General features: G+C 46.6%; 1 protein-coding gene across 1 annotated transcript in view; it reads right to left on the bottom strand.

Moving 5' to 3' along the window:
• The window catches only part of AGAP1 (ArfGAP with GTPase domain, ankyrin repeat and PH domain 1), a 256941-nt gene that overhangs the window by 64935 nt on the left and 174394 nt on the right, over positions 1 to 17612 (bottom strand). Inside the window, exon 9 of the mRNA XM_014464050.1 lies at positions 3537 to 3614. Coding sequence (XP_014319536.1) covers positions 3537 to 3614 — 78 coding nt within the window. The remainder of the gene's footprint in view (positions 1 to 3536; positions 3615 to 17612) is intronic.

Below are 17612 nucleotides of genomic sequence, written 5' to 3'. Positions count from 1 at the left end.
GAAGAGGTGTGGGCACTGACTTGGCATGAAGCCTGCAGCCGTGCCCACCACAGCTGTCCTCCAAGAGAATCGATTCTCCACGGCAGGGCCTGTTTGGGACCAGTGTCCGGGGACCCCAGGCCATCTCTGTGGCCACTGTGGCGGCAGGGAGGCACCCAAAACAGAGATTTCAAAGGCCTGTCTCTGGGGCAAGTCCCAGCTCCACAGAAACGGACCTCCCTGGACTGGGCTGAATGGGGACACTTGGGTGTAGGTGTCAACTATAACGTGGGTGGCCTGACACCCCAAGAGATGCCCCTGTTCCCAGTGCATCTTTCCAAACCCATTTACGCCTATGACACGCACTGAAGATGCTTTCCTCTGTGAGCAGAGTCCATCTGCTCACCCAACTCGCAGCGCTGCTCCTCGGTGGCCCCGCAGCCACGCGGGGTGGGGGCAGTGTGCTCACCACCTTCCCACAGGCCTCCCTCCTACGGCTCCTTTTGCCCAACGTCCACCCTTCGGCCCAGTTCTCTCGGTTCTTTCGTAGAAAAGCGTTTACCACGGATGCGGGCGTTCCCGAGGCTGGTCTCAGGAGGCGACTAAGCACTGGGAAATCCCACCATAGATGTGCCTTCCACCCGCGTCACAGGCTCCCGAGATGGAAATGTTAGAGTTGCTTCTCGTGGAAGGAACGAAGATCTCACAGTTGAATTTTTACCAAATCACAAAGATTTAAAAATTAGTGCACTGTAATATATACAAATTATGTTTCCATATTGGTATCAGGGGTAATCAGCCCGAATGAACAGAAAAAGAGCAAAAGAGAATATACCTCTGTTTGTTTTCTATGCTCGTACGTGTGTTTCCCTAATTAGTTCGGTGTCACTTGCTCGAACCCACGCCTAACATCTACACACGCAGCGTGGGGTCTGGGTCCTGAAGGCGGTGATCTGGGGCACATGTCCTGCCTCCAGAATCTGCTGCTTGTTCTACAGGAAGTCGAGTGATCTGCCAACGCCCCACTTCCCAGAACAACACAACACCTATGGGCAGGGGACTGTGGAGATAAACGACATGTAGTCCCAGGGCCAGAACAGAGTGGTCATAAGAGAAAAAGGGCTTCGGATCGGGACCACCAGGTTCCAGTCTCGGTCCTGCCCATCCCCAGGCCACTCCCGTAGGATCGGATCTGAGCTGAACTCCCCCGTCTGGAAAGGGGGATGAGGACCCCTCCCTCTGCCCACCGGCTGCACCGAGGACAACACCGACCAGTGGACAGGCTCCTTGGATAGGGCCTGGCTCTTAGTGACACTCTGCAGTCATCGGTGTTTCTGGGTACTGAGTGACCACTTTAAAAAATAAAGTGGGGAGGGGGTCCATTCGGTGCAACACTCGAGGCCTCAGGTTACAGTAACAGTCAGAATCTCAGGATGTGAAGTCCAGAGAGAATCATTTTATAGACAGAATATGTGATGACATACATCCAGAGACTGGCAATCAGAGAGGCCCTTCGATAATTTATTTTATGCAATTATATGAGTTCCATAACATACTATTAAAGGCCGTATGAAATGAGACAGTGTGCGTACAGATATTAATCTTAAAAGAAACTCAAAGTAAATGAAGAATGATCGTGTCGCTTAATTGAAGGTTCATAAATGTAACTGAACACTGAGCAGATACGAGGAGACAATGTGAGGGAGGCCTGGCTCTGGGGCATTATTTACTCCAATAGACCTAGGGTTGCCTTGGAGACTCCGAGTTTGCAGTGTTACCTGATATTTACAGATTTTAGAGAGAGAGGCACGTGTCACGGTACCTCCCCACCCATGGCTTTGGGGAGGCAGAGGGGTGGGTTACCTGATCAATCAAGGCTGAGAAGTTCCCACTTCTGCGAATCGTCATACCTGTCATGAGCTTCAGCCCACCAGTGTCTCCAGGGGCCCCATCAGCAGTCTCAGTGGGAGTGTCTGCCTCCTTCCTGCCCCCCAATTTTATATACAACTACATGTGAAACCGAATGTCATGGCTCATTTTTTAAGGCGGAGAGCCAATAAGCCAATTTGTTGTGGAAAATGCATACACATACGAAAGAAAACATATCTGATAAGGACACAGTGAAGAGAAATGATTTGTACCTTAAGTTGAAAAACTAACATTAAAAAATAGTGAACGAGCATTTTAGTACCCTTTAAAATACCACAAAAAAGATACTTGGTCCTGTAGGTATTGGGACTGTTGCTAAAATGCTATTATTTTTCTCTCTTGTTTTATCTTTCTTGAACGAATGCTTTGAAAGAAGATACCACGGGGGTCAAGCTCCATTGGTACCTTATCGGATGACAATTCCCCTTGAGGAATGAAAAAAAATTATGATTAAAAAATAGGTCTTTAACAAGGCATCATGAAGATGTAGTTTTGTTTTCCAGATTCATTTATTTTTTTTTCCTGGCCGAGAGCAGGGCTTTCAGCGGTGAGACCGGAGCAATTGTGAAAGGAAGAAAAGAAGGGCAGCGATATAAATCAGCGGAGGTTAATGACTGGGATGTGAAGAGGGGGACTTGTTTACAGAAATACCGTGCAATTTAAAATTTACAAGAGATTTAATGCCACCGCCTGGCAATCGCTAAAATCAACAGCCCAGAAAACAGTGACATTAAGAAAAATATTACAGTTATAATCATCCCCAAATAAGTCAATTAGTGTGAGGGCGCCGGCTCGCGATTACTTGACCCATTTGGCTTGCACTTAAGTGAAAAAAAATGTCCCCCTATTATACCGAGATCGCTGGATTGTGACCTGCTTTGCATCGCACATAATGTACGCCAGCCCCCTGCGCGAGGGCTTGGGCTGAGGGTGGAGGGGGTCCCTTGCTTGGCATCAGAATAATTCTGACCCCTGACATTTGTAATCATAAAAAAAGGCAATTTATAATTGTGTTGTTCAAATGAAGGTGGGGAGGGAAATTCAATCTGCTATTATACAAAAGCAATGACGGCTGTCTTCGCGGAAAAAAGCAACGCAAGTCAATTTGTGAACTTTGGCACCGGACGACCTTTAGAAACACAACAATATACCGAATTTACAAGCAATAGCAGCCCATGCAAATGACCCGGGCCGGGCCTCCGGATCAGAGCTGCGCGGAGCATTACCGAGAATGCGTCCACAAAACAAATTAAGACTGTTGCTTAAATGTCACGGCGCACTATTGTGTTTGGCTACAGATCATTACACCTGATACTAACACTTTTAAAAACTGTAATAACTTGGGAAATATTACGTTGAGTGCCCACATGTATAAAGCAAAAGAAAAAAGAGGAGGAAATAGGTTTCTGAAGTAATTTAAACATCACCACTCTATGACTGAAGGGAAAGGTCAGAATTTAAGTAAGCTGAAAGGAACATGAATGGCAAAATAAAACACACAAACAAAAAGATGGAAAGACCACAGGAATGAGTCTGCAAACACAATAGGGGTGCATGCGGCTTCGGGCTGCATTTCCATGTCTGCAGGGGGTGGGGGGGGAGTGCTGGCGGAAGGGGGACAGCGTTACCTTCAGTGTTGGTGCTGCTGCTGCTGTATATATTTCGCAGGCTACCAACACGGTTTAGTTTCCATGCTTTGCGTTTGGCTGCATCCAGAGAGCAGAAAGGGGAGAGGGGGAGAAAGACAGAAAACAAAAAGGAGAAGAAATCAAATGAAAAGGGGAGAAAAGAAATGTCAAAGTAGCACGTGACATCACGTCCATCTGTTCCCGGAGGGGCGGTGGGTGCTGGTGGGTCCCCGCTGGTCCCTTCCCGCCCCCCCACCCCACCCCCACCCCCCACTGCCAGCCTGTAGCCCAGGGAACCTGGGCAGGACAGAGGCGTGCCTGCCAGTGTCACTAGGTTTGCACAGAATCAAACAGAGGCCCAGGCACCCTGGTTTTACACGTGGCTACTTCCAACCGTGCCAAGCTGGCCTTTTCCTTGGGGACTGGTGGCATCTTTTGAAGGAGCTATGATGCCAGTAGCCATGAGCCCTCTGATTTGGCAAAACCTGGCAGCATGTCAAATCTAGAGCTCCTGGTGATGAGCAGTTCCTGTGTGTGCTGCGGACAGAGGTCTTAACACTCAGCTGATAAAAGATGAAGCCCTCCCCGCACCCCCCCCCCCGACCAGACATATGAGCATATTTGGATCTGGACAGTAATCACGTCAGCAAAACCCTGCTACCACCTGGCTGCTGCTGAAGGGTGGAGGCCCCTTCTTACGGGCCTCCGGGGGCTCTGGATGGAGCTCCCAGGACCCCCAAAAACACACGTGCCTCCTTAGGCGCTCAGCTCACTGGAGGAAGCATCAGAAAGAAAAAGCAAATACCAAGTTACCCAGAGAGGAGTAAGTGACCCACGGAGGAACCCTGGGTTGGGAAGTCAAAGGCAGAACCAATCTAACACGGGAGGACCCCACACCTCACACTGTGCAGTGACTGGTTGGGGTGAGAGGGGCCCCGATGCTCCTCTGGGGAGACAGTCTCAGTTCATCAGCCGACCCCCTGGACTCAGGACATGAGACCCGTGAAGGACCCTAACCAGACCACCTGTCTCTCTCCATGTCCACAGCCGGGAAGAGAAACTGGTCAGCCCTCCCATGAGGCTCTTTGGATGACCGTGCACACCTGGGGAGGCAGGTGCCTGTATCTGCACAGGAGTCTTGATGCTCACAGCACAGAAACGAGGCCTGCACTGGGCAGGGGACAGCTCTCTCACGCCCACCCGCTCCTCACTTAGGACGGGTTGGCTGCTCCTGCCTGTGGTGGGGTTTACCTCAAAGAGTGTGGTGTAGGCTCCGGTGTGCCCAGTTCAATGACCTGGGGGAGGACTGGGTCTCCAGGACCAGTTCTGCTGCGGAAGCGAACCCCCAGTGCCTGGGTGCGTATTGGGTTTCTTTGGAGTGACGATAGAACATACATGCACAAAATGTGGACATTCAAGGAAGCAGATGCAATTCTGAAGCAGCACAGTTCTGTGCATTCAGAGGCAAACTTTATATAATGGTGAGAAAAAGAACTAGCTGTCATTTACTTGTCACCTGATTTAAAGAGAAACAGTTAAATTTTAACTAAACACCTAAGAATGACTTGGTAGCTTCAAAACAAGAAATAATAAGAAATGCAATCTCGAAACGAGTAGGCGTCTACAGTGTATGGGTCTAAACTTAATTTTTTCATGGGTGGAGACGTCTCCCTCATCTCTACATCCTCAAGGTATCGATAGGTACCCGTCCCAGGTAACAGCACACCTGGGAAAGGGCCTTCAGGTACCCACCAGTACAAACGTCATGCCTACAAGGAACCGAACTGGTCAGTTTTCAAGTGTTTCCTTTAGAGACGTTCAGCGGAGAATTACCAGGTTCCTCAGGGGTAACGGACACTTTCGCTGTGCCCTTAATTATTTCAATAGCCGAAGTCCTGGCATCTTGGCCCATAATTCACAAGTTCCAGAAAGTAGCAGTCAGAGAGCCCTGCTCCTCACGGAAAACTAGCCTCTGTGGGCAACATTTACATATAAATAGGCACAGTGTGGTCAGGGCGCAGGAGGGGGAAGCGCCATCGAAAACCCTCTCTGGCCCGCGCTATGCTTGCATTTTTCATGCCCTGGTCTCCCATTACTGTATGGAAGTATAAGCAGGAAGTGAACTCGCAGCCTGGTTTTCTATTAACCTATTGATGAAATAATCAATTTTAATGTGTAGAATGTCATGCCTTTTTCTTCTCCTAAAACAAATGGACTTTTCCTGGCTGATGCCAAGGTCCTGATACGAGCATTCGTCTCCCGGGGCACTGATTGCTCCAAGTCCACTGGGTTAGAAGCTTCAACACGAAAATACAATCGTATGATCATCGCTAAAACCTCAGGCTGTGTGCGACGCGGCTGCCCGGACTCACCTCTAAGGGAAACGGAGGCATCGCACCAAAGGGACCCGGGAGTGCTCAACCTGAGGCTGCTGGCTGGATACCGGGTCCCGCCTGACCACCACACACCTTAGCCACGTGCGGGGGGCACCCCCCGGCTCTCAGGCCTCTGAAATAGGCAGCGATTCTCGAGGACTTCACGTAGACGAGCTCAAAAAACTACATTTTCTGGGTAATCTTTGTTTTAAGAAATTCATTTTTTTTTTTTGGAAAAAAAATTACAGGAATATAGTTTCTTCCATTTAAACGTAGGCTGACTTATTTTGACTTTTGTCACTAATGTTATTTGTTTTTCACAAAAACTATTATTTTAAAACCAGAATTTCACCTGTTATTGGGCAAAGGCAGCAGAGCCTCTCCATGGCCGCCCAGCCTGAGCGAGAGCGACGTTCTGAAGGAGAAAGGCTGGTGAAAGGCCAAGTCACAGGCCCTCTCTGCACGGCGTTGGTGTCTGGTGGACAGAATGAGGAGGGGCGCGATCGCTCACCTCCTCGTAATTGCTCCCAGTCACGGCCTTCTCAGAGGAGACAGGGCGAGGAAAACTCGCAAATCACGGCTGTGCTGAGTAGGAGTTGCTGGAATCACTTAGCGTTAACGTCTCACAATTATTACATGTGGCCGAATTTGGTGGAAGCCACAGCTTTTCCTGAGAGTTCATGCGATGATCACGAGTGAATTAAAATTTTATTTTAAAGGAGAATTTCTATTTTGTTTCTCTAAGCAAAATATTGTTTTCCTCCTTACAGCATGTGAGTGCCTGAGGACTAATCACAGAGAGATCTCCAAGACGAGACTCTTCCGACCAGCGCTTAATAAATGGACTAAAAAGAGTCCTTAGTCTGCTGGCACGCTCCAACGAGCAGGGTTTTATCCTCAACTCTTCCTCCCGCACCGCACCAGGAGACCAGGCCTTACACTAATGTCACCTCTGGTCTCCTTCTACTAGAGCTCTTTGTTGACTGAGTGTTCCTCAGGTAGCTGGTGAAAAGACAACACAGCCAGGAGGGTGCATGTCCGAAGCCTGCGCACCCCACTTATGTCCGAGGGTGAGGGCCAACTGGGCTGGCAAGGTGAGGCTCTGCAGACCCCAGAGTCAATTTTGAGAACGAACAGGGTCTTTTTGTGTGCCACTCACTCCTGACATGTCTCAGAACAAAACAAATACCCCCTCCATCCATTCGAGAGGGCGCACACCTGTGCCTCTCAGAGAAGCCATGTGGTAACCTGGTCAGACAGCACGACCCTGTCCACTTCGGACGTGTAGCTATTTGTTTTAAGGATGCCGTCGGTATAAGGCTGCCTGTGCAGCAGAGAGGAGGCCCGTGCTCCCGGGAGTAGTTCACACTGATGCTGGCCCCAGGACGCCGAGTGGGAAACGCCCCCTCCCTCCCTCGGGACGGGCATAGGCAGGAGCAGATTCCACTGTGGTTTCCTGACTCTTCCAGTTTAGTGCACTCCCGTATCGCCGTGATCTCTGTCCGTGGCGATTTCACTGCGAGGTTAGAGATCGGGGATTTCTTTTGTGCTGGCCTCATGGACGTTCATTTGCTCGACAAGACTGTGTACACATTCTGTTCTCCTCTGAACAGGCTGTGGTGTTTTTCATAAGACGCAGCCCCGAAGATTCACACAGGATGTGAACTCGCTGCTTCTGCTGTGAAGGGGCTTCCTAGAGGCGGCCACACAGAGATGTCGTTGTGTTGAAACACCCATTAAAAGGGCCTTTGAGAGGATTAAACAAAACCCGAGGCCAAGCCAATCTAGGACGTGTGTTCAGGAAGCAGCCTAACTTGGTCGTTGGCAGGTTCCAGCAAGACCAGGGTCCTTTTTGCAATTTGGGGCCCAAGAAGGCAGGATGAATATCTGACGAAGTAAAAGTCCGAAATAAGTAATCAACTCTTCATGATAAACTTTTGATTCAGTTTCTAGTAACTCATAATGGCTTTCTTTACAGCAAATACAATTTCCATGTCGGTGGCTTCGTTTAAAGCTCTCGGATTTGCAAACTGCCAGGGCTTCTACAGAGTGGGCTAATGCAGACACTTACAGAAAATGCCATTAACCCTGGGAAACAGTGAAAATAAAAACTAAGTAAAAACTACAGGATACGCCATAAAACCAGAAGTTCCAATTAGGTAGAGAGCAGTTTTCCTTTCGGCCTGGAAACACACTGAGCGCCGAGCATGGGTTCAGGTGCACCCGGGATTAATTGGGTATTTCTTCCAGCACCAAGAATGTCCACCTGTCACCAGGGCGAAAAGGAGAGGTGACTGCGGGGGACATGCCCTTTATGATAAACCTGTCATGTGGAAGTTTAGTTTGGCATGTTCTCAGGTGGAGATTAGAAATACATCCCTAAGTCGTGGAAACTTCTCTCCTTGTCTTCACAGAGTAGCTGTTCATTTGGAGAAGGGAGAGCTGTTGTTGTTGTTTTTTTTTGGGGGGGGGCTTATTAACAAGTTGAAATTGGGGCTCCTTGGCCTCAGGGTTGATTCTGTTCTGAGTGTAGGATGAGGTAGAACAGGAACTGGCCATGACGTGGCAGCACCAGAAATACTCTGCTTTCGTGTTTTAGGCCTCCCTTCTCAGTGAGCACTGTCACATCCCCCTAATCATTGCGTGGTTGTCCTTCAAAATAGAAACAAACGGCAGACCGAATTCTCACTTCAGAAAACGCGAGGTTCAGCTGTGTTCTCACTGCAGGCCCGGCACGCGGGTGCGCCGCCGCCGCCACCGCCACCACCGCAGGATCCCGAGACAGGAATGAGTGATAATGGGAAACATTCGCTCTTCTTCTTTTTTCTTTCTTCTCTTATGTCTTCTCAATTTCCTCCAATAGAGTATATTGCAGGCTTTTGTAGGATTTTTTTTTTTTTAAACACAAAATCTTTCTCGACAATTTCAGGAAAAAAATAGGTTTTTAATAAAACTTCAAATTGTGCTATCATATTTCAAAGGCGATGGCCAGTTAAGGCAACTAATCAAAGGCACAATTACTCTGCGACGGCCGCTCGCGCTCCGTGCAGGGCTGTAATTGAGGGGCTGTGATCACTGGACCACCAGCCGCAGCCACGCAGACAGTGCGTTTCATCTGCCCTCCCTGTGGCTGACTTCCTCCCACCGCCCCGCGGAATGACACATTTCAGGGTTAGTCAGTCAATCACGTCCCCCTTCCCTCTGGCCATCTGAATCTGAGAAGACTACCGAAAACATCTTCCAGAAAGTACTTTTTAACCTTTTGCATTTAGGGAGGACTTGACTGGAAATTCCCAGTAGCATTCGGAACTGTGGCTTGAGGAACCACAGAACAATGAGATCCACGCATTTATGTAGCCGGACAAAGATCAGAGTGGGGAAGCAACAGAATTCTAAATGTTTGATTCTTCTTGCTATAATGGGAATGCAGTCCTTTAAACGCTAACAGATTTCTCCCCACAAAACTGCTTGGGCTGTAATGGGCCAACTTTTCAGCACGTTCCCTGGTTATCGTCAATGAGCAGACAAGGTCATTGCTATCCTAGGAGGGACTGGAAACGTGGTGCAAGAGTGGACACAACAAAATAATAACAACCGTCTCATTTCTTTAATGTAAAAATAATTTAGATACGCCAATGTTATTCCGCTTCAAGCCAGAACACCTTGGAAGACTATTTTAATATTACTGCAAAAGCAAAGTTCATTTCATATTAGTTCAATATTAAGAATAAACCACGACCAATCTAACAAGCCGATTTAAAGCTAGTACCCACATACACACATAATTCTCACACATACGGGGACAGCTCTCACAGAGACCTGGACTACTTTTGAATGTAAGGGGTTATGTTACCACAATTTGCAAAATTGCCCCTTTGAGCAGTTGCATTGTGGAGTTAGCATAGCATAGTTGTAGCCATTCCTTACTATTAAACATTTAGTTATTTCCAATTTTATGCTATTAAAAATACTATATTCTTTTTAGCTTAATGTAGCAATTGGTGGTTACATATATAAGTATAGATATGTATATATACATGTGTATATATACACACATGTTTCTCTTCTTTGCTATGTCTGCAGAGGGGGCCAGGAAGTGATGACATCCCAGGAGCAACAAGCACACCCAGCCCCTGCATCTTGGTTTCTAATACCACCGCTGAGTGAAAGGAACCGGGCTCCTTGGAGAAACGGCTGATTCTAGGACTGGGGCAGCAAACATGCAAGATGGTCCTGGAGCTTCGTGTAGGTCCAGAAAGCAAGGGTGAGCTCACACACACAGAGGCAAACACTACAGTGATGGGGGTGTGACAAAAAGGCACAGGAGCCAACGGAAAGAGCCCCCAATGGCCGAAGCTGGAACTGGGCAAGAAAAGAAACAAAGTTCAAAATAAATATCCAAGAGTCCATACTGATATAAGTGAATGACTGAATAAAGTCATAAATGGGGAGAAGAGATCAATCTTCCTGGCAGGAGAATTTCAAATTCATGTAGGCAGCCCACCCTAAAGGAGGGGGCGTAACTCCCCACTCCTTACCTACGCACCGTGCATAGAGGCCCCCTCCCAAAGAGGCACGCTGAAGGGGGGAGGGGGAGGAGAGGGAGGAGACACCTGATAACACAGCCTCAAACCAGGTGACCAAGGTCAACACTGACAGGCCTAAGTCATGCTGACAGTGTGTGCCGTTTACACGAGGTGATGAGATGGCCCTTTATCTCTGTGGCCTTCCTCTCAGCAACCCAAGGTTCCAGAGTAATCCTGAGAAAAGCAAATTCCAAGAGAGGAGCACCATACAGTAGAGCTGACCAGAACTCAGAACTGTCCAGGTCATCAAAAACAAAGTCTGAAGAGCTGTCCCAGCCAAGGGAGCCTAAGGAGACATGATGCCAGAATGTCAGGTGGCCTCCAGGGTGGGTCCCGGAGAAGCGGGAGGACATTAGGGAAAAACGAAGGAAACCCAAACGGAGTAGACTTTAGTTAACGTGCGTGTGCCAATGTTAGCTGGTTAATTGTGAGAAACAGGCCACACTAAGGAAAGCTGTAAACCACAGAGGAATTGTGCACGTGCATGTGTGTGTACGTGAGGAGCATATGGGGGTTGCCTGTACCATCTCCTCAATTTCTTTTATGTTTTAAACTTTATAGAAAATAAAACCTATTAAAATACTATTATAGGCATCTTTGGGCAGGAATGTAAGTTTTTTTCTCCCCATCATTTTAATTGTTTTCTTAGAATGAAATGTCAGGAGTAACACTCTGACAAAAAGAAAGGAGTATTCCACAGCTTGGAATAGATGCAGCAAGAACTACCATCTCATCACAATATACCACTCATGCTACTAATCATTAAGTCAACTTTTACAAATTAAAGATACTCTGAAATCTCAGAGGGGCATAAACAGTATGGGTCCCATGTGCTACTGAAATTCTCAACCTCAAAGCTAACCTCACTGGCAGTGAGGGTATGTAATTTATGGTTGTGAACAGAGTATGTTTGCTAACTAATGTTCTTCAGAGGCAGTACTTTCCCCCTGGCAGCTCTTCAAGCTAGCGCACTGTCTCCTTGTCTTTCATCTGGAATCGTTGAACTTGAAATTGTTTTTCCTTTAGTGGATTACAGTGTATATATTTGACCAAAATGTACCATGTTTGAGCAATATTCCAGTTAATTGCCAGTATTAGCTTTTAATCATCAGAAAATGAGCTTTGATCTATTGAGAAAAAGTTGTTGGCACTCATGTTGAGTTTAGATCTCAGCTTCCAATCAGCACAATAGAACCATCTTTTCAATAAAAGTGACAGAGTTTAATAAAATGAAAGAGAGTCATGCAAAGCTGGCTTCGTGATTCATTGAGATGTACTTGCAGTGATTTATCAACTCTAGGAAAATCTGAACTCAGGAGCGACTTCAAGACACTCCAGTGCCTCAATCAAGAGACAGAATTAGCAGTGTTTCTTAAACAGAAAGGACCAGCAATATGGTTGTATACAAAAAAAATCCAAGTTTGCAATCACAGGTGCATCCAGAACACATTGTCCCAAATAGATCTACTTCACTTGGGCATAAGGCATGAGGTGCCCATTGGCTATTCTCATCAAAGCCCATCGTATATAATCCCCCAAATACATGGCAAGAGAAAGAAATATTACAGCGACTTACTCCACAGATGTAGTGAGTTCACAGCCTGGTGGTTCTGAGGTTTTCAATCACCAGTTTCGTGAATGAATACGGACTATGTATTATGTGCGTCTTATTTGGGGGTTTTCTTTTATTTATTTCTTTTCTAATTGTCGGGGGTAGGGAAGTTCTTTTACAGAGTGTGCGGGATGTACAAACTGTCAGGAAGCAGTGACCTGCCCCCTTCACGAACACCTGGCTGCAGGGTGGGCGTCAGGTTCTGGTGGGTTGATGACTGAATTTGACCATTTGGTCAGAGTCTACCACACCATCTTCCCAGCAGTCCCTGGTGCAAGGTGAGGTAAAGGACAGGCAGAAGCCTAGATGAGAGTGAGGGGTGGGGAGCGCTGGTGCTTGGGCATCAACGTTGCCCACCTGGCAGCTGCACAGGTGGCCTTGGGGGGCCGCGGGCTCTGTGCTGTGGCCCCCTTGCCTGCCCACGAGGGTCACCTTAGCAGGGATCAGCACGTGAGACGCCACTAACCACACACTGTGCAGGATCCTGACACAAACGCCACGTCACCAGGGAGACCACAGTCACCAGGGAGACCACAGTCACCACGGAGACTGCAGTCCCAGATACAGGGGAAAAATACAGAAGACTGATCTTAAGACAGCTTGAAGGCAGTACGAATACCATTCAGAACTATTTCTAGAATTGTAATATTTTAAAAGGTCTTCATTAGAGGCAACACGTACATCTATTTGCACCCATGCATGCCCCTCCCCGACAGAATAATCACACAGGGTCTCCATGATATACAAGCAAACTCGGTGACATTTGCCTCTCCCACTTGTAGCTAGTGGCAGAATCATGTTTTATGATAAACTAAACTTGGGCAAAAAAGTTTTTAAAAAATGGCAAGATCGCCTTAGTCGGTTTGGCTCAGTGGATGGAGCATCGGCCTGGGGACTGAGGGGTCCCAGGTTCGATTCCGGCCAAGGGCACATGCCCGGGTTGTGGGCTCGATCCCCAGCGGGGGGTGTGCAGGAGGCAGCCGATTAATGATTCTCTCTCATCACTGATGTTTCTATCTCTCTCTCCCTCTCCCTTCCTCTCTGAAATCAATAAATATATTTAAAAAAAATGGCAAGATCAATCTCTCTCAATGGGTCCTAATTTAAAAAAGCCTGCAGGCCCTTCTGATGACCATGATTCAGCAACGTTCTAAGGTGCCTCTGCTCCCCGTTAGCCATGGTATCAGCATACACTCACCTCTGTCTACACGGACGACCCCGGGACCAGGCCCTTGGTGTCTCCAGAGGCTGGTTACCCAGAGGCCGGGAGGGGTGGCTCTGCTCTTTCCTTCCTCCAGATCAACCGGGCTCTATGGCTCCAGCGCAGGCGCACGCTTACATCACCAACTTGGGCGCAACTAGGACCAACACTACTTCTTTAATCAAGATAGTTGGCATTGACATTAAAGGATACAGATCTTACCCTGGCTGGTAGTTCAGTGGTTAGAGCATCGGCTCTGGCACCAAAGGGTCTTAGGTTTGATTCCCTATCAAGGGCACCTACCTCAATTGCAGGTTCAATCCCTGGCCCGGTTCAGGGGCATGTGCAGGAGGCAACCAACTGATGTGTCTCTCATATTGATGTTTCTCTCTCACTCTTCCTTCCTCTCTCTCTAAAAATCAATTAAAAAAAAACTTAAAGAAAATAGATGAGTAGATAAAAAAAAGCTATGGTACATATATACAATAGAATATTACTTGGCCATGAAAAAGAATGAAATCCTACCATTTGCAACAGCATGGATGAACCTAGAAGGTATTATGCTAAGTGAAATAAGTCAGTCAGAGAAAGACAAATACCATATGATTTCACTTATATGTGAAGCCTAAAGAATAAAATAAATAAAACAGAAACAGACTCATAGATACAGGTAACAGATTGAGGGTTGTCAGAGGGAGGGGAACTGGGGGACTGGAAGAAAAAGGTGAAGGAATTGAGAGTTGCAGAGTGGTAGTTATAATATAGCCATGGGGATGTAAAGGACCACATAGGGAATATAGTCAATAATATTGTAATAACTATGTGTATGGTTCCAGGTGGGTTCTAGACTTATCAGGGGGGATCATAAATTATATAAGTGTCTAACCACTACACTGTACACCTAAAACTAACATAAAATAATACCGAATTAAAGAATAAAAAATAAATGAAAGGGCAGATTTACTTTAAACATTAGTAAATGGCCCAGTGAGAGGTAAAAGAAAAAAAAGGCCACCCAATCTCACAACTGCTGTAGAAATGAACTGTGTCATGGTGTGACTTGAAAAAAAATTAGAAGATGAACATCAGACACTCTCTCATCTGTCCAGCAGCAGTGACCAGTGCCCCTGCTGGACAGGTGCGTGCTGAAGGCGTGTGTACTTCAGTGCAGGTACGGGGCGCCCCACCCGCAGCAGCCCTCACCAGGACGCGGGGTGAATAAAGGACGGCTGCTCCTAATCGTTTATTGAATAATGAAACTGACACAACTGATAAAAGGTTTCAATCTTTAGAAAAATGATTGATCGTTTTTCGGTTTATTGGCACTGCCATCTGTGTGACAAACGGCTGGAAGGCCCCCGTTAATCTCCGCACACCTGTGAGCCTGTGGCAGCCCGGCTCGCGCACCCGGGTAATCAGGACAGCTAATAACACCCGCACCGGCCGAGCCGGGAAACTCCAGTGTTTCATCACGGCTGATCTCCAAATCAATTTGCACAATGGATTTTTTTTGGCGATGGGCGAGGCAGAGAAGAGACAGAGAATAAAAGAAGCCCAACAACAACAAAGACAGATAAGGCCCAGCTGGCGGGAGCAATGTCCTCACACAGAGAAATGGAATCAAAGCACAAATGACTTCCAAGGGGCTCGGGACAGCTTGGAGTTTTCTGGATTTCAAACCTGGTCTGCTGCATCAAACTGGCCCATCAAGGTTGTTTGTCATCTGGCAGCGCAGGGCTGCTGTGCGCGGGGACTGCCTGCCTTCCTCCTGATGGAGTGTGTAGGTTTCCTCATAAATCCCACCCCCCCTTTTTCCAATGGGAGGGTCCTAGGTAGTGTGGCTTAAAGTAAACTAAAGGTTTTATTTGTAAACAACACTGAAAATAACACAGGTATTTGTATGGTGCTGGATGGTGACTCTTATTTTAGTTTTGGTAAAAATCCAATCAGTTCAACATGCTTTCTCCCCGAGAAATTCACGTAACATAGAAACCATCTGGGAGAAGCCAGGATTACATAAGATAAGGCAGACAGAGGGCAATTAGTCTATAGTTCAGCAGAGAGTATATAATAACTATTAGCTATGATGATGAAGAAGAAGATCTATTTCTCAACTTTCAAAGCAGAAAGGAACAAGCCTCTAGATAATTGTCATATCAATAGGTACTAGGTGTATCGGTTAATAATGTGGATTTTTTTCAATAGATGGAGTTACACGTATGTTGATATATATGCGATTTGATGTGTGTGCTATTTTGTTGTATTGGCAGAAAGCTTCAAAACTTCATATGTCAAATTTGCTGAAGGTGTTAACATCATAGATATTTTTACGCTTAAAGATGTCGAATTTTGTGCCAAAAAAGAGCATTTGTGGAAAGTTTTAATTCATTACTTTATTTTGAAGGGAAGTGCTGCTGAAAGCTATTGTATACTTTGGGAAGTTTATGGTGAACATGCTCCACCTCAAGATACTTGTGAATGCTGGTTTAAAGGCTTTAAAAGTGATGCTTTCGATGTGAATGACAAAGAACGTCCAGATCAACCGAAAAAGTTTGAAGACCAACAATTACAAGCATTATTGGATGAAGATGCGTGTCAAACTCAAAACAACTTGCAGAAAGATTAAACGTTGCTCAGCAAACAATTTCCGATCATTTACATGCAATGGGAAAGATTTTAAAGGAAGGAAAATGGGTGCCACATCAACTGAATGAAAGACAAATGGAAAACCATAAAGTCATCAGTAAAGTGTTGCTTCAATGGAATGAAAGAAAGTCTTTTTTGCATCAAATTGTGACTGGCAACGAAAAGTGGATTTATTTTGAGAATCCCAAACACACAAAATCATGGGTTGATCCAGGTCAACCATCAACATTGACTACAAGGCCAAATCACTTCAGAAAGAAGACAATGCTCTGCGTTTGGTGGGATCAGGAAGGTGTGGTATATTATGAGCTTCTAAAACCAGGTGGAACCTTTAATACTGATCGCTATCGACAACAAATAATCAACTTGAACCATGCTTTGATCGTGAAATGACCAGAATATGCCAGAAGACACAGCAAAGTAATTTTGCTTCATGATAACGCACCATCACACACTTCAAAACCAGTTAAAGACATGTTAAGAGATCTTGCCTGGGAAGTATGAACACACCCACTGTATTCACCAGACCTTGCTCCTTCAGATTGCCACTTATTCTGATTGATGGCACATGCCTTTCTGAGCAGCACTTCAAAACATACAAAGAAGTGGAAAATTGGGTCTCTGAATGGTTTGCCTCAAAACAAGAAAAGTTCTATTGGGACGGTATTCACAAATTACCTGAAAGATGGGGGAAATGTGTAGCTAGCGATGGACATTACTTTGAATAAAACACTTTTGATGTTTCTCTTGAAATTATCGTGTTTTCTTTGAATACAAAATCCGCATTATTAACCGGTACACCTGGTAAATTCAAGTTAGACATAAGCACAGGCAGTAAAAGATTTCAGTTATATGAAAAGAAATGAGTTTGAGGTGCACTTTATAAACTACATTATCTCCATTGACAATTATTATAGCACTAGTGGCCCGGTGCACGAAATTCGTGCACATTAAAAGGGAATTTGGGGAAATATTTTAATATTGCTATTTGCCCTTTTTCTATAATAGAAGTGTCAGAGATGACAGAAAATTAGTAAAATGTATATGAAAATCTCTCTCCTGTCAGAGTCTGGGGTGTGCCGTGGGACCCAGAGTCAAGTCCCCGCCCACCCACGTGCGCCTCGAAATCGTGTGAGATCCAGACCCGGCTGGCCCCACTCTCGTCAAGCCCCACAGAGCGGGGAGCGCAGCCTCAGGCACCCCGTCAAGCCCCGCCAGGTGGGGGGTGCGGCCTCAGATCCCCCGGCGTGAGGGCACGAGGGCGTGATGACTATTTGCATATTAGCTCTTTATTATATAGGATGAAGAGTTGGGTAACACGCCTAAAGAGAACCAACTTTGAAGACTGGGTAAATACAGGCACGGAGGAAATGCCACATACAGTGGCTTCAAACAAAGACCGTAGGGGTGCTCCAAGATCATGAAGCGTGTTGAAATAGAAAACGTAGCCACGTGGTTAAAAAGGACGCATGCATACCGGAAGGAAGTGCGTTCCAGGACTTCAGGTGACACAAGGGGCCTCCAGTTCCAGGAGAACGCACATTCCTCTTAGCCACAGGGAAGGGTCTGCGCAGGAGCCGTCGGGAGTGAGCCGCAAGGGCCCTCATGACTTCCCAAAGCTGGACACACATGCCTTTCGGGGCTTTCCGGTTCCCA

Source organism: Myotis lucifugus, unplaced genomic scaffold (assembly GCF_000147115.1).
Source record: "Myotis lucifugus unplaced genomic scaffold, Myoluc2.0 scaffold_3, whole genome shotgun sequence".
In the NCBI taxonomy this organism is placed as follows: domain Eukaryota; kingdom Metazoa; phylum Chordata; class Mammalia; order Chiroptera; family Vespertilionidae; genus Myotis; species Myotis lucifugus.
This window is presented reverse-complemented; position numbering and strand designations above follow the sequence as displayed.